We start from the raw sequence: 18,448 nt of genomic DNA, 5'->3' as shown, positions 1-18,448 counted from the left end.
AATTAACTTGACAAAATAACCCTTCTGTTGTCAGCACCTTTTACTGTAGGGGCAGTTGTTGCTGATTCACTCCACCCTTCTTGAAATCTGTATTTTGACAGATGGCAGAGCTGGTCACTCTGTTATGCTGAAAAGAATAGGTATGGAGTATTTTATAAAGAAGTCACAATAAAGAGCTCATAAGATGAGACAATAGGACAGCTGGTGTATCTCCTTGGTTTAGTGTAACCAAGTCCACACTCTCATGTATATCAGATATTTTACCTATTTTGTTATTTAGAGTGGCGGCATGGACCTCAAATGTCCAATTTGTAGCAGTATTACAGACCTGGCTTTGGCATTCATCTTAATTTTCCCCAACAGTGTTTTACAGCTGTTTTCAGAGGCCAGGTCAAGACTGTCAATTTGATAACTAGCACTGTGCCCCCTCTTAAAGCTAATAGGGAATACTGGAACTCCCCAGACATAAAATCAAGCAAAAAGCACAATCAGTGACTGGCACCCCGTTGCTAATTATGCTTCAAATAGTTATGTTCTGGGCTCAGTAGGGAAAGCTATTAAGCTTGCTTTCAGTGTGTTCTTTGTAAAGACAGACTGACCTTTATTTAAATGTAACTGATCACTTGCCAAAGTAGGGAGTGAGAGGTTTAATCCATTTATGGCTCCCATGAGTCCTGCAGACAGGCTCGTCTGCGAATTTCACATGGCATCATACGCATTAGCATTGAGTGAGCAAAACAGAATAAAATGAGGTCATTGGATATTACAAATTACTTCCATCATGAGCTTTAACTATAGCATGTTTTTGTAAAAAAAAAAACAAAAACAACCCAGCATTAATAGTCTCTTGCCTAAAAATACTCAAATAGCCATATTAATTTGGGGAACTTTTGACTGTGCAATGAGAGAAGGAAATTAGAGCTAGTTAAATATGATGCTAAGCATGACATTTTAACAGGTATAAGGCTTTGGATAATGCCTGATAACTTGACTTCTGATACCACATTCCTTCTTTAAGCAGGAAAGATAAAACCACAATTTGCTCTTACATAATCTTCAAGACTACCCTAAAATGGAATCTGATTTAGAGAACTGCTCAAGTAAATGCATGAAGAGGCGTCACCACATGTGCTCCACAAAGTCAAGAGAAAAATATTTGGATTCTTTTCTATTTTAGGATAGGTTCCTTTTGTTGTTTGCTACACAATCTGTGTACTAGGAGCTGGTATTTTCCTTCAATTGTACAGTTTGTGATTTCTCTGTCCATTTATAGGACAGCTACAGAATTATCATTTACATTGAAGAGGACATGCCTAAAGTTGCAGACTTTTGCACCAGTGACACTCCTCACCTTATCCAGTTTCCTCAGGAAAAAATTAGGCCCAAACTCCAGCACAAATTAGGCTTGGCAGTCAAAAGATCAGCTGTATTTAGCTAGGATGGGATTTACCTCACCTAATTTACCTCTAAATACTGACTGTAAACACAACTTGGGTAACAATCTCCAACATTCTAACTCGACGATGTTCATATAAGTTAGCCCACAGAGACTAGGGCAGATATCTCCATGGAAGCATTTTGAGAGAATTTCTTTCAGAATTTCTTTCTCTGTCATTTCAGAGTTTTCGTTTTTTGCATCCCTAATCAATTTGCACCAATTACCTCTATTTCTCTTGCTGTTGCTACATCTACTCCAGGTAATATTAATGAGACGAAGGGAATTTTTTTGCTTGTAAATAAATTCTGTAATTGCTTCAACAGTTTCTCCCTTTTTAATAGAGATTTAGGCACAAATCTGTAATCATTTAGAGCAACTTGTTCATTATTCACGGTCATTCAGTAAATAATAAATATGAACTCAAACAGCTAATGGGCTACTGGAGATCTTTTCCTGCTGACATTTGCTGTTATGATTCACCGGTCGTGCCCTACAGTCAGGCTGTACAGTCACGAGCTAACAAGAAGTACACAAAAAGATGGGAGTTTTTGAAGAAAAAGAGGTTCAGGGTCAAAGGAAAATGTTAAAGGGAGAGGAGAAAGGTATTTTGGGCAAAATTGGAATCAGACTTCTTTTTCTTATTCTCTTTTTCTGCTGCTTTGCATTTAGGAGATACTCCTACCTTATGCTGGAGGACTGAGAGCAGACATTCTGACTTCTGTAGTCAAAGAAAATTAAGAAGAAAATTACTGCTAATGCTGAGGATCTCCACAGGTTTTTTAGCCTGAGGTGGGCTACCTTTAATTTTAGAACCTGATAATAATAGTAATACTACCAATAAATCTGATAAATTAGGCCTAGCCTAAATACAGCATTTTTATGGGTAGCCTGAAAATGCTATAAAAAGTTTCATTCGCCTCCTTCAGAAACAAGTCTTGCAAAATCAATGCAGAGCCTACATCAGAAAAAAAGCATTTGTAGGAAGTTGTGAAAATGAAAGAAAAATTTTATCTTCCTTAAGATTATCAAGTCATTTACCTCATTTTAAAATACTACTTATGTGCAGGCACTGAAACAGTTCTTTTTAGTACCATTTTCAAACCTCAAAAAAGAAATGCATCCTTTCCCCTGTTAAGTGGTTGCTCAAGCAAGGGGCCCTCATGAATTGGCACGGGCAGCCTGGGCTTAGTGCTGGCTCTGCTCCTGACTGCGAACCCAAGCAGAGGGACGAGAAGGGATTGAAGCAGCCCTAGAGCCTGTGAGAGGGCAGCAGAGTGACCTGCTGGTCACTGGAGTCACAAACCAGTTCTCTACCTGCTTGGCTTAACTGCTTACCTGAAACAATGCCAGCTGCCTGCTTTTGTAAAACAAGTGAGGGGTATCAATTTTGCACTAAAATCATGTGAAGTTTTGATCTTATTGTGGTAATATGAGGCTTGATACCCAGATAGACTTTTTCCATCAGAGAAATTGAAGGGAGTGACAGAGAAAGAGGTTTTTGGTTCTTCTTTTTGCACTTTTACCCCTCTATGAAAGTAGAGAATAATAGTACACCATGGGTCTCATCTTTTTTGTCCTTACTGTTTTGAAGGTTGTATGTCTCTGTATGTGTTTGATACTTGAGTAAAATCTCTCTCAGTAAAAGGCCACTCACAGGTTGTGAAGTTCCAAACTTCTGTGTGGAAGGTGGCATTTCAGGGCTGATAGATTTTATTAATCCCATTTTAATGCAGAGGCACACAAAACACTAACAACAACAGATCTGCCCCTGAGGGAGGCTGATAAAGCATCAGACTGTCTTTCAGAGGGAGCAGACTTCTCTAGTGGCCAAGTTGGGCTGTGGGGTGTTTCTCCCTTCTCAGGCCTTACTTCCTCTCTCCTACTGAAGTTTTCTGGTCCCACATGGCTACTGATTCACCTGTTTAAGTCTACACTGGACTAAAGGAATGGTGGCTTTTTTTTAAGGCTACTTTTGAAACAAAATCTTTTCCTTATGCTGATGGCACAAAAGACTGTCTGAAATGGGTAATGACTCATGGTAGGATATATGGGAGCCTTGTAAACTGGATGGCTGAAAATTTAAAGTGGGAGCATGCTCTGATGGAATTTCTGAGGTTAAGTGTGGATTTTGATTTTAGTGCTTGCACTGTAATGGCTGCATCCCTGTAACACTATCAGCTCAGCTGGACCACTGTTGTCCCACTCAGGTTGATTTAAGCCTGAAATCACCCCACTGAATTGGAGCACTTGTCTACAAGAGGAATTTAGTGTCCTGTGAAAAAGGGTGTAAATGTACAGAGGGCAAACTATGTTGCACCAGCTTTCTTTGTGGGTATCTGTGAAGCACAGCTTGATTCACATTCAAAGTGGAGTGAAATATCATCCGCAGAGACAAACACCAGATGAATTAACATGAAATACCTAGGATGCTGTAAATGCATATCCCAGCTTGCTGCCAATGCAGGCAAGGTCTCAAGAACTCCTCTTGTGCAAAAATAGTACATAGGAGATCAGAATCACATCACAGGAATTGCCCTTTCCAAAATGGTACCTGCAATAACATATGATATAATGAAGGTACAATGAATTTTCCTAGCTGACAGTGTTAAAAATAACAATGTATGCTGCCCAACTCTAGAACTGCTTTCTACAGTAATGTCAACAAAGAGGCTGAGATAATTTCCCCCTGCTGACTTATTTTTTTCCAGCTAGATCAGTGATCTCATCAGCTCCCATCTTCTGACAAGCCAAGTGAAACCACTAATCCAGACTCCATTTGTCACAGGAGTTGCAATCAACCAGTTGTTGACTAAAGACCTGGCCTGCTCCATGTGGCCTCTCCCAGCAGGCAGGATTTCAGCCCAGAACATCCACCAGGCTCAAACTGCTACTGAAGGTGACAGGCAGAGCAAGAATATCTGCATCCAGCTGAAGCAAACATCTGGCTGCATAGCCTGCTCTCACTAAAATAATACAATACCACAGCTAAATGAGATCCTTCAGCATGCAGACAATCAGCACCAAACCTATTTATACAATACTTTTCACTGAGTGGATAACAATGTACTGGCAAGGGTTGAGCTGACCAGCTATACCATCATTAGCCTGCTGTTGTAACAAACCCTAAGCAATGTCCAACTTTGTGGTCCATAAATGGTGCAACACTCCAGTTTTGCTGCATGGATGTCGGACATGAAGGAGGGTGTGTGTTGCTGAACATCCCACAGTGCAGACTTGTCTGTCCCAAACATTTGTGCTGAGCTAAGAAATGCACTGTGAATCCCACTTGCTTTTCCCAGACTTGCCTGTTTGTGGGAGCCCAGTTCATAGTGTAGAGTAAAATCCTGGAGGATACTAACATCCTGTAAGGTACTCATCTAAACAACTGTGTTTCCAGGCAGCAGTGTTTGTCCCAGGGAAATTATGACTAGGGAATTGCAGGCTGTGGACAGTTGAGTATGTTAAATGCATCCTCTTTGGCAAAGTGATTGAACTCCCAGCCACACAAGCTCAGCCTGACCTTATTTCATACCTCCAAGCACAGGTTCAAAGGCCAAGTAAGCCTGAATGCTATGTGCAGGCATGGTACAGGGATTCAGGACTCATGAAGAGCAACATGGGATGGGATGTAGATAAGCATAGGCTGTACATATTGCAGTGCTTTATTCACCTCCACACATCAGTATTGTAACTGCATTACAGGTATGACAACACACCTCAGAAACACGGTAACAATACTGTTGGGTAGATTCAGTATTTGCAATTATTGTTTTAAAGGGTACTAAATGTTACACATATTATCACCTGAGATGTACTAAGGCTGCAGGTACTAACATCTGACTTGGGATCTTCCTGAGAGGGACACATACTGAAATTAGGGAGGTGAGCCTGTTAGGTATCTAGGCATAAACCATTTGATCAATCTCTGGTTTTGCTTTACATTTGATTATTAGCCACTTGTCCTCAACTGTCAGGCTGATCTCCCCAATGCTGTGCTTACAACAGCACTGGCCATCCCAGTCAGAAAGCCCCATGCATGCCCAAGTATTCCTCAATTCACTATCAGCATCAAAACCACAGTATCTTGGTGCATGCACACCAGATAAAAATCCGCCTCAGTCTCTGGAGAGAGAACTGTGTTTTGTGCAGTATCTTCTTGGCAACAAAGTAAGAGAAACCAAAATGTTTAATAATATGCTCTCAGAATCTGCTGTGTTTCACAGCTGTGGGTGGCTGTGCCCACAGAAATGCACTGTGAAGAGAAAGTGTCCCCGTGCAGCACACGCTGCCTTGGTTGGTGTGTGCAGAGAAGATGTCTTCAGCTGGTGCTCAGTGCTTCACACTGGGAGACCACAATGATATTCTCAGTCATAGATCCTGCTGAAAGACTCTCCGGGCCATTAAGCCTGCACTGAAATTGCTTAATGCACAGCCAGGAAAATGGAGTGTGTCTGGAAATCCAGCACAAGGCTGAGGCCTCATTTAGGTCTTGTGCAGCACTCCCAGCCACAAAAGGAGAGTAGGTTCCTCCTAAGACTGGTATGGATCTGCTGCACCACAGTAATTTAGATCCCAGCCTTCTGGCTATGAGGGTCTGCCATCATATCCTACAGTTTTAAACGAGCTTTTGCAAATGGAGCACCCAGTCAATTCTTTGCTGTCCTGTGAAACAGTCAGCTTTGGTCAGTGCAGCACTTTCTGACCTGTACTAAAAAGTACCCATTTGCACAGAGCAGGACAAAATTAAATCAGCCTCTCACCTGAACTCTGGGGACACAGCCAGCAATGCTTGGGGTGCGTGCTGCACACACACTATAAACTCCTCAGTACTATTTTTTATTGTGGCAAACAAACTAAAATGAACCAATATTTAAGAAAATGGTACAAGTCACAAGCTAATTTTAAAACTATGATCATATATTACATATACATATATATAAAACATGATGACATATAACTATTGAAATGAAAATCATTCTACATATAAATCTCTATTTTTGAAGAAATGCATGTACGTGCACAAGGCACACATAAATATTCTGTAATTTTTCTATCTATTTAAGGGGAAAAGAAACAAAGAGAATGAGGAATATTTTAATTAAGTAGAATTAAACAATGCCTTGATATTCTTAGTCCTAGACCTCACCACAATCCCTAATCAGTGCTGGTGGTAACATGGTTCACTACTTTTTATTTTTGGAGTATTTTAGAGCTATTTACTAATAAAAAATCTTACTATTTAATATTGCATTTTCAAACTATTTTTTTAAAGAATACCAAATTCTGTTTAAATTAACAGCCTCCTAATATAATGATTGTACATGCAATTCAGAATTTACATGGTAAATCCTGAACAGACCCACTGATTTCAATTAAATAAAATCATTGATTTAGGGTTTGGGAGAATTATGGATGATTTTATTGAATTTTTTACTTTTGAAACAATGTAATTGAAATTTTGTTGTTACAGTGATAGCAAGAATGTAATATAAACACATTTTAAAAACAAAGATACGTTTGAGGGAAAACTTGAGTGGATCTTGTATTTTGATAAGCAAACTAAGTTATAGTTCAAAATCCACTTTTATATATAAAGAGAACATTTATTCCACTTAAAAATCAGTAAAGGGTTGTTTTGGCATTTAAATAGCAGGCTGTCAGCTCTATTTAAACGTGTCACTTGCTTTCCTCTGTTTTCACAAAAGACCTGGCAAAAGTTAAAAGTCATATTTCTTTCAGTGCAACAGAAGGAGATGTGTGTTAGCAAAATCTGGTTTTAGCTGCTGGAATATTTATGTCTGCATGGGTTGCTCATCCAGTGACTCCCCAGACCTGTTGCAGATGTGAACCGAAAGCATTTGAGCCAAACCTGTGCTGTACGTGCAAGTCTGTGCTTCCGGAGCAAACACCAGGGAGCACCTGACTCTGTCTGGCCTCCAAAGGTCTCCCTGCCCCAAAGTCCTCCCAGGAATGCCTCTTCATCCTCTTTAGCTCAGGAAAATCTCCCAGGAAGCAGAGTGCCCTGGGTAAGCTGTTTTTTGAAGAGAGAGGGAGAAATCTGCAAGGAGGATGACAAGAGGAGGAGGGCAGGGGTCTGCTCACCACTGCTGCTGGCATGGGGTGCAGACCCCAGGGTGTGTGGGGAGCCAGGACCACCCTGTGCAGGATGGGAGAGTGCCATGCCAGGACAGCAAAGGAATGACAGGTGCAGCTGGCAAGATGAATTCCCCATGGTGTACATAGCTCAAGCCTCACTGGCTGAGGAGGTGGTCACATGTGGGGTTAGTCTGTTAAGAAACCTGGGCTTGTCTCACATATGACATGCTATGACTCACATCAGCAGACAAAATTGAAAACTGATTTTCATCACTAAGTGTTTTTTGGGCAGATTTTATGCATGCTGTGGAAAAGTGAGAGCCTCCTGCAATCACCCATGCTGTGTCAATGTTTACCATGTTGCAGAGCAGCCAAGTGACATACAGCAAACCTCCTGCAGATGGAGTAAGGCATAGGGGTACATTTGGGGCAAACAGCTTTTCAATCTGCTTTAAATTTCTAAGGCTACAAGCTAAAATATCATTTGCTTCTAGGAGTGCTGTCCTAGTGGAACAAGGGCCAGTGGAATATGAATTTGTTTACCACTCTCCAAGTTTCTCCTTTTCTGGTGAGAAAGCTACAACTGCAATATCTCAGGCATACACTTAAATTCTCCTGTTTTAGTGATGTTTGTCACTACTCTTACTCATAATATATAGATCAACCATATGTGAAACACAATGTTCAGAAAGTTGCAAAAATTCAGTTAAAGCACATCCAACCTACTATTTTTATGATTAAAAAAAAAAAAATTACAAGTTTGGAACTCAGCTTGGGCTTTTCACAAAGCATCCAGACTTATTCCAATTTATTTAATTCACCTCTGGATTCTCTGCCAGAGGTTTCATGACCTGAAAATGACTGGTCCCCTCTCTGCTATACCTCTAGGCTATTGCCTATCTGGGGGATGTCGTTTATTTGAAACTCACAATGAGCACTATCTCTCTCGCAGCCAGACCTAAAATGAAGTCACATCAGTTCCTGCTGATGTTTCCCAGGTCGTCACTGACCACCCAGAACCAGTACATAAAGTGTGCCACAAATATGTGTATATATGTATATATATATATAAAAAAAATATATATATATACATATATATATATACACACATACATATACATACACATACACATTCTACATGTAGATATAGAGACAAGATTCCTTTCTTTAACCTCTGAACTTCCAGTAAATTCTCATATATGTGAAAGTCTCTCTTGAGGGACTTCACTGCTTGAAGAAAATCAGGATGTCAGTGCCAAATTCTTGGTGCCTGTGACTGTTTGGGACACCTCACCTTCCACTGAGTCCTTGCATGCACTGAGTTCCCCACAGTTACAAAAATGCAGACAGTAAAAGAGCAACAGCTTTCTGTTACTCTTTGCATAAATGAATGTTCATTGAACAGGCTGCATCACCTGTAACACACATTTCACAAGTGTACATTGGAACAGCAAAAAAGAAGAGTAAATGGCTGCACAGCACTTGGTTTTAATATTAAGATGTTCTCTGGACTGACTTCCTATGGATACAGCTCCTCTCTTCCAAAAAACATTGTAAATTATCTGAGTCATCAGCAGTGTTCTGAAGCCAAGAAGCACGACCGTGTGCAGGGATTTCACTGGGCTTTGTGCTGGGGAAGGGGGAACTTGGGCACCATGTTGGCTGTGTGTCATGTGTGCCAGCTGCAAGCTCTGCCTGCTGCTTTTCAACTGCTCTGGAAAGGGCTGGTGTGTAAAACAGTCTGCACCATTTGTTTTTCAAGTCTATTTCTTCCCCATGCAATAGTGGCTTCTGTGTTTGGGTTTCTTAAGGGGCTGGAGACATCATCCTTCAGGAGGAGAGCTGGACTGAGGAAGAGCAGCAGGTGAAGGAGGTGATTAATCAGCTCCACTTTGGGTGGAAAGTGCTGACTTTGGTGAGTGGAATAATTGGTACACTGAGTGAGGAGGGATGGCCTGGGAACCTACTTCTGCTCTTCCTCCCTCTTCCACATGAGGAACAGAAATGCCATGTGATGCTTGAAGGACTGCATGCTGCTTAGAGATGTCATAAAAAACTGAGGGACTGAGAACAGAAAAGGGAGAAGAAAAGAGCATGATGAGGAAAGTGACATGCCAGGGATTCTGTCTGCTCAGGGTAGATAAAACCAGATAATTTTATTCATTTCTTAGAAAAGGGATGAAAGGAACAAACCACAAAATGCTTTAGGACTGTAACTGAGCCGTGCAGGGTTGAACTGGGAAAGCTGAGCAGATGGAGTGACAAAAAACCAAGTGTACTTCCAGGGCACTCTTGGAGTGCTTTGGCAGTATGAAAAAAGAAAAGTATGAATGGTGGAAACCACAAGCAGCTGAGAAACAACTGCAGGGCACAGTGGGGACCTATCTGTGTGCCAAGGAAGTTGTGAAGAACATAGGGAAAATGGTGGGAGCAATGGGGCCAGCTGTGGCTGAGGAGAGGAGAGGATGAGAGAGGAGAAATGTAAAGAAAACCCAACCAAAATGGCAGGGGGGACACACTGACAGGAATGTGAAAAGATGAAGGAAGCTTAGTGAGACCAAAAGATGCTGAGAGCTGTGCAGGCATTAGAAGGAGATGCCATGGCCTGGAGCAGGAAGATGGGTGAGACCTGCTGGAGGAGGCTGCCAGATATTGCAAAAGAGATGGATGAGATGGGAGAAAGAGATATGGGGGCAGCCAGCTGAAGGAGAACATGCTTCTTCACAGCATGAAAGGACAGCAGAGGGACAGTTGCACAGGTGGAATGAGAAAGCTTAGCTGGGGAATAAAAAAACAGACCCAGTAAGCTTCACATTTTATTAACTGACAGCAGGAAAATTGGTGGAAGAATACTCTACAAAGTCAAATTCTTCCAACTGGTGGAAGAATACTCTACAAAGTCTTTTCATTTGGGGGTGTGTGTTACTTCTGTGTGTGGACTGAAGGGCACTGGGGAGACCTGTGGAGGGCCTGCTTCACTGTCTTTGCAACTCTCTATACGTAACCAATGTTGACTCTTCAGCTTTATGGAACACAGCAAACACTTGGATGCTTGATGGGGAGGATAATGGATGCTTTTTGGGTGTATCAATTTGCCATATGTTGCAACTCTCTACCAGCATGTTCTTCAGAGAACATGGCAGCAGCCAGGCCAGGTGCCTTACAGGCTCAGAGGCACAGCACCAGTGAGCCCCATGTACTGGTGTGTGCTGGTGTACTGGTGTGTGCCTGAACACCCTCAGGTTTTTGTGCTGCTTGTCAGCTGCTCTGCTTGGGTTAGTTGCCCGTTGCCTTCATGGTCTCTAACCTTCAGCAGTCCTCTCATTTGCCCTCCTGTGCTTTTCACTCCTATCACCAAACACATTGACCTCCCCTCTTCTTCTGTTGCCTTTTTCCTTCCAGCTTTCTTTCCCAACTGTCTCTGACCTCAGATCCCATCTATGGTGCTCCAACTTTTTGCATTTGTAAAGTACAGGTATCTGAGCTCACTTCTCCATCAGCACAGCTCTCCCCAAGGCAAGCCATGTGGAAGGTGTGCATCCAACACATTTGTGTTTCTAGGAAGTGACTGAAACTTCTCTGCATCTGTAAGGTGCCACTATGAGCCCTGGTTCCTCCAGGTACCTTCCAAAGTGCTCCACACCTCACCTACTCCTGTGCCTCCTCTGCAGCCCTGTAAGGGTGTCCTTCTCCCCCTGACTTTCCTCCACTTGAGACTGAACCTCAGGAGAACCCTGCCTGGGTCCTGCCTGACATTTCCACCTGCTCCTTCCCACCCATCCCTCCCTGGATCTCTCTGCTGACTGCTTTTCCTTTCTCTCATCCCAGACGGGGCATGTTGCAGGGCGGGATGCCATGGGGTTGTAAAAAGGGGTTTTCATTTGCCCCTGTTTTTGCTGAGTTTCACACACGGCTGCCTCTCATTTCCTTTTACAGTGTGCTACATGCTCAAGCCACTCTCATAACTTCTACCTGGTTTTCCCCTGCCAGCCTGGGAGGCTAAATATAAGCTCAGGGAGCTGGCCCCACGTCCCTGCCCATATCTGGCAGCGCCCGGCGCTCCAGCGCGGTTTCACACAGCCGATGCTTTTCACGAACTTGGCAGCTGAAGAGAGCCACTTCTCCCCGAGTAAGCTGTATTCATTTCTCAAGGAACAGCAAACACATTGCTAGCTTGCAGTGCAAAGGGCTATGGTGCAATTTTCTTTTGAGTGCCTAGGTTCCACTCTGCCTCTGGGAAGGGAAAAAAAAAGTCACGCCAAAAACTTGTTCAGACAGCGCTGGTTGTTGTCCAATGATTTGTTTGGTAACGCTGTGATTTTTTGAGGAAAACATTATTTTGAAAGGTTTGGCAGTTTTTAAACAGCATTTAATGTGTAAGGGAAACTTATGATGGATATATTAGCATCTGTGCCAGACCAAACATCTGTAGTTTTTAATGAAGAAAGCAATTGGAAATCAGAATTTTAATTCTGTTTTTCGGCTGACACTATAAATCAGCTATTTTAAACCCAACCTAGTTGTAGAATTTTTTTTGTTCCTATGTCAAAAATGAACATCTTTAATTCAGCAAAGTATTCACAAGATCTAGACAGCAAGCTTGTCCTTAAATTACTTGTTTGCACACTGATAGATATGGATGGCAGTTTGAAAAAAACCACAGAGACATAAACGAATTCATACTATGTCCAGACAAGGGCGGGAGCCTGCTAATTTTTCCAGGTTTTAGGCTTCACTTTCAGGTTAGAAATACCTGTGTTAACCTATAACTGGAGAAGAGCAGCTCCCAGTTTGACTTGAAAAGATACCCCAGAGAAAAGAGTGGCTGCAGCCAACCTGGACTCTGCTGCCGCACCCCACAGCCATCAGTGGGGTTCAGGCCAGCCCCAGCCTCTCACAGCTGGACCTCCAGACACCAAAGGGAACCTTCTAGTATCTGCTGGGGAAGGGGGGCTCTGGCAACATTTCTCCCAGCTTCAGTTTTTGCCACTGGTTTAGAAATCAGGGATAGCAGAAAAGAAACCTGCCTCACCATAAAAATAGTAGTGACATACTCAGACTATGTAGAGTCATCTTTTGTAAGATGGATTACAGTAATCTGCCTTAATTAAAAGTAAAATAAATGAGAATAAACTACCCTGATTAAAACCCAAGTATGAAGTGTTTAAACTGGCATGTCATATTTAACAGGTGGAGTAGGCAAAAGATATTTCTGCCTACACTTATACAGCCTGAGCTTAAGACTGTAATTCGGTAAATTGTGGGAATTTAGTAACTTTTAAAATTCCCTGTTGATGCAAAAGCGGAGGATTCAACATCTACAGAGACTGGTACCCTTCACTGCAGCTTGTTTGTTCTTGGAAATGGCTGACGAATAAGAGATGTCAAAGAAAACAGGATGAATGGAAGAAGTATTACAAAGCACTTTGATCAGACTATTTTCCAGACATACTGCCTATATTTTTAGACTGGGCTTGTGACTGGACAACCTGTTTAGAAAGTAATTCTTGAAAATATGAAAAGGTTGATAATTGCAAAACATTGCTGGCCAGCTAATATTTCTTGGAGACAGTGATGGTCTCCAGATAAATTTATTGAGGAGAAATGGTGTGAGATAAACAAGCTATAATTCAGCAAGGACAGGGGCAAACTTCTACATGTTGTTTGGAATAAATGACTGTGAAAACAGGGTAGAAAATGACATGAAGGATCTGTGAATTACCATGTACCACCAACCAAATGCCAACCACTTCATACCGCTGAGAAAAAATGAATGACATATGGCGACGTATGAACAGCAGTGCCATATGCAAGATGTGAAAAATCATCCTCCTACTCTACGTGCTGCTGAAAGCCTCAGTCTGAATCCTGTGCCTGGATTTAGGCACCACACTCCATGCAAGATGTGGAATGGTCAAAAGTAAGAAGATTGCTGGAAGTCTGGTAAACACAGTCTGAGGAAAGCTGGGATGAAAGGGAAGAAGACTGGGCAACTGAGAGTGGTACCAAATATGCAAAGAAAAAGAAAAAAAATTATTTTCCAGATGCAATGGATAAATGAAGACAGCTAAGTTGCAAAAGGGGAACTCAGGTTAGACATGATGCAAATGCTGTAGTGGTTGTGCAGTGAAACACAGGAGGAAGTGGTCCAAGGAGGAGACAGAGTGCATGATGAAAGCTATTTGTTATGAAAGATGTAATCTCATCCTGTGTCAAATGATGTCTGGAGAGTGTCCCCCCGCCTCCGCAACACTGATGAAAAGTTAAAAATCCTCAGCTGCTATAAACCAGGGAAACTTCATTAATGATGTATACCAGTAAAGGGGCCATACCTGAAATGTGTCCAGTGTAATCATTTTTTCTGTCTCATTTCTGCTTTTAGCCATGAGATTATGAGTAATAGATGCAGGGCTACATCGTTAGCCAGAAATCCTTTAGCTTTCTAAAGGTCAGTTAATCTATGATCTAATCTGACGGTCACTGGAATTAAGTGGAAGCAGTTCAGCAGGCTGTAATGGAGGGTTCTTGGTGTCTTTCAGTTGCCTTGACTTAAAACATCCTTTATAAGAAAAACAACATCTAGGTATGAAATACATTTCAAAACACATGAATCTTGCCTTTTCACTTCAGGAAGGAAAAAAAAAGGCCAACCTGCTTTTCTAGCTACCTGCCAGTTTAAAACAGTTCTCATTAAAAACTCCAAAATGCTGTCAGTGCCTTCTGTTCACCTGTTGATATTCCTATCCCTTGGGAGATTTTATGCAGCTGGGGAAGTGGGCAAGATTTACACGAACTTGGCTGCTCTGTCTTGACTTGTTCACAGTGGGAGCTGAGCTGCCCTTTTAAGAGTGGAATACTTCAACCAAGCAAGAGCAAAAAAAAAAAAAATCAGGAAAAAGAAAAAAAAAACTAAAGAAAATCAGAATTGACTATACAGCTTGGCACTTAAAGGAGCACTAAAATAGACACGTGAAACTTTTCATAGTTATCTGTAAGTCTTTGAGGATTTCAAGTCTCAGCATTGTCACTACTAGTAAATTAAAGATCTGAAAAGTTGTCCCAGTGAGCAGATATTTGATCCCTAAAAAAAGTTAATATTTCATATTTTTGAGTCAGTTTTCCCACGTACTTTCACTTCATACATCTGGACTTTAGACTGCTTTTCTGCTACTCTTGTAACACATCAAAAAATCCCCTCCTATCTAAAGTTACACTTACTATACACTACTTAGTTTGAGGAATTGAATTTTACAATACATGAACAGGCACAAAAACCCAGCAAAGAAACCAGAGGCTCAGGTCAGAAAGATACCCTTTCTTTGACTCTTTCTGGTGCTGCATTTCCTCTAGATTACAATGTAGTTTAATTTTCACGGATGTCATCTGAAAATGACAGCCGATGTAATGTAGCTGGATTCTGTTTGTCACTGAATATATTCTGTATGTTAACTGGTAGTGTGATGCACTGAAGCATAGTCTTTAATTAAAGTGCAACAATACCACAGTGCAGCAGCACTACAGTGCCGGCACGGCACAGGAACCTGGTGCTGGATATAAAAATAGCTGCGCTCAAAACGTGTCATATCACTACATGATGTGACTAAGTCAGTGGAGACACTCTTACACTTGAAACCTGAAGGATTACTGAACACTGATTTTCAGCTGGGGAAGCTGTGATCAAATCAATGCATGTATTATTCTCCACAAATGAATAATGGCGTGAACAAGGACATATTAAACACCCACAGTGCACAAAGCTTTTCACACTGGTTATGAACCAAAAACAAACAAAGAGGCTGCGAACTCTCCAGAGCTCTCCTTCTGTCTCCTGTGAAGTCCTCCTCTAGGTATGAAATGCCTCTTTGGGTACAATATGCAGAGTTCCCACAAATGCCCTGGTGCCAGCAGGAGAGGGCTCTGACTTTGGCTTGGGAGCAAGATGACCAGACTCCTGTCCTCCCCTTTCCTACCCTTGATGAAAACAAAACAAAATAAACTGAAATCACTCCATACTCCACAGTGAGTGAAGGTGGTACAAAACCCAGGGAGACAAAGATGTCTCTGCTGGTACAGGAGCCAGGGAGCAGTCAGTGCCACTTCCCTCCATAACCCTCTGCCGTGGGATGTGCTGGTGCTGAGCTTGCAGGTGCATCCCTGGCCAGGGGTGCCAAAGTTCTCACCCCAGGGCTGTGAAACTCTCCCTACACTTGCTCAGCCAACACAAGAACTTCTGGAGAAATGCAACCCAGAACCAACCACTGCTCTTATCCCACAGGGAGATACCTGCCAAGCCAGAACAGTATTGCTGTGGTCTCCAAAGGAGCCAGCACCCCCTAAATACCCAACATGGGCAGCCCTTTGATTTGCCAGCACACCTGAGGCAGTCAGTGTTGCATGGGGACCACTGCAAAGGTCTCCCTCCAAAACCAGAATCAAACATCCACAGAGAAGCAGCAGCTGGGCTGCAAAAGGCATGACATTTGCACATCCTTGTTCCTTGCTACTGCACAGGCTCCACATCCCACAGCATGGTGCTATGCCACACTGGAGCCCCAGGCATGATTTTAACATCCAGGCACCACGCTGGAGCCTCATGATTTTAACATCCAGGCACCATAAAAACAGTTTAGGAAAAGTGGCAGTGTGGATTTGGCATGGGGCAGTGCTGCAGGAATGAGACAACAGGAACCATGCAGTGATGCTTGTCTGCTTGCTGGGAAATGCATCAGGGAGGCACAAACACACAGAAGAGAGAGAGGAGATAGTTACCTAACATGACGAAGGGGATTCCCAGGAAGGTGGAATTGTATTTCCCACCAGTGAGATTGATGATCCCAGCAGCAGTCAGGGTGGCAAGGGTCACTGTCAGCAATCCCAGCAGGCCAAGCCAGGGTTTGCTGCGGACACAATCCTGCATGGAGCAGCAGAGAATGGCCAAGGTGACCACAAGGACCAAGCTCGTGATCAGGTAGCGTTCTGACACCCTGCTCGTCTTCTGGAAATCCTCCTTCAGCGAAGAGGAAGTGAAAGGATACATTTTGACTTTCCTGTTGGATTTCTGGAAAAGTTCAACAGTGTCACAAAAAATGGATTCCCACTTCTCTGCCACCATGTCATTCAAGGAGTTGATTGCCTGCAAGTAGTAGGTGAGCTGAATGGCTTCTGCAGACTTCACCCGGTCCTTGCTGTGCACAGTAACCCCACCGAGCTGGTGCCCATTGTACACTTCCCTGCCATCCTTTAAGTGAGTAATCGGATAAGTGATTGCAAAATTAGTTCGATTAGAAGAACGAGCAGCCTTTAATTCCTCCAGTACATGCACTATGTCGTCCACTATGCATGTCTTGTCATTGTTCAGGATACATATATGGGCAAACGTGTAATTGAAACCAGGTCTTTGAACTTGGATCCTGGTCACTGCAGAGTGCAACTACAAGGGAAAGAGAAATCACACACGTTATTCACCAGTTCATCTCGCACAGCAGCAGCCAGAACGACAGCAGCTCCTCACCACCGTCCCTTTTCTATTTGATTTAAGCAACAACAACAAAAGTTCTGGTGACTGCAGTATTAATAGCACACTCATTGCAAAAAAAGAAAAAAAAAAAAAAAAAAAAGGAAACATGCATCAAATCAGCAGTATTATTCCCCTGTGTCCTTTGCTGGAACTCTGGTATAATGTGATGTGTGTATGTGCCACATGCAGCTCCTGTTTGGCCTCTCTAAATAAGTAAACTCAACAGGTCCAGCTAAAGCCCAGCCATGTCCAGGGACACTGTTGTGCTCAGGATTGCCCAATTACCCTCTCAAGAGATCAACTTGAAGTACAGAAGGCAGAAGAGCACTGTGAGCAGGTGTGCCACCTGTGCAGAATGCGCTGGCAGCAGGGGACCAGCACAGGCCACAGCCTCATGTCCTGCCTATAGAGACTGCTGGCACAGCAGGGAAACGAGATCTGGCAACAATTAATTTGCCCTCTTTTCTCCTCTCTCTTTCGCCCATCAAATTCCCAGTAGTCTGAGAGCAGGAAGCAATGGCAGAGACAGACACTGGTTTTCTCCTGCTCTCTCTGAGAGGTTCTGTTAATTAGTGAGGGTCCCCTAACTTTAGGGTTTGTAGGTTATTTAGGTCTAGCAGGTCTTAGTGCATCTTCCTTTTTGTTTCTCATCCTTCTGAAATTTGCCATGCCTGAGCTCTGACCCCAAAAATATTCAGTTATTTTTGAGCATCAGAAAGGCAGAAAAAATTACCATTTCTTCTTGAAAAATACTGAAAACTCTTCCTTTTCTGAATCCATTTTAGTGAACATAGAAGAAGCAAAAAATTTAAAATATGGCAAAAGAAAAGGCCTAATAGGGTAAGGTTACAACGTTTTTCAAAAATAAAATATTGAGTTTGCTAATATGTATCACTCTGTCTGATGATAAACACTGTTGAAAAAAAGAGAAGATAGTGTACAGGAGAGCAGTAGAGTTTATACACTCTTGTGGGGGCAAAGGAAAAAAATATCTAATAATCCTGGCTAACCTCCTGTATCTGTTGAAACTAAACAGTCATAGTGACTTTTGTGTGGTATTTGAGATTTATTTGCAGCACCCCACCCAGCTACCCTTCCCCCTCCTAATTTATATGGTACTATCAATCTGATTGTTTTGTGATTCCATTGCACACTCTCTGATGGGAATAAATTTAGTTATGTTGCCTCCATTCCGCAGGATAATGTGACATCATATAGACAAAGATTACAACATTCCTATATTCTCATCTTGTTTCTCTAGCAGCTTGGGGGTGTATTTTTCCACCTTTGAGTAGTTTTAATTTTTTTGACAGAAATAACAGCTCAATACTGACATTAGGAAGATAAGTTTGAGAAGTGAACTGAACTAACAGATCTTTTCACAGTACTGTGAGAAC

General features: G+C 42.3%; 1 protein-coding gene across 1 annotated transcript in view; it reads right to left on the bottom strand.

Moving 5' to 3' along the window:
* The window catches only part of PTCHD1 (patched domain containing 1), a 38,782-nt gene that overhangs the window by 9,256 nt on the left and 11,078 nt on the right, over window positions 1-18,448 (bottom strand). The window contains exon 2 of the mRNA XM_009089713.4: window positions 16,304-16,964. Coding sequence (XP_009087961.2) covers window positions 16,304-16,964 — 661 coding nt within the window. The remainder of the gene's footprint in view (window positions 1-16,303; window positions 16,965-18,448) is intronic.

Source organism: Serinus canaria, chromosome 1 (genome assembly GCF_022539315.1).
Source record: "Serinus canaria isolate serCan28SL12 chromosome 1, serCan2020, whole genome shotgun sequence".
Lineage (NCBI taxonomy): Eukaryota > Metazoa > Chordata > Aves > Passeriformes > Fringillidae > Serinus > Serinus canaria.
The sequence above is the reverse complement of the archived record's forward strand: the minus strand, read 5'-3'. Positions and strand labels throughout refer to the sequence as shown.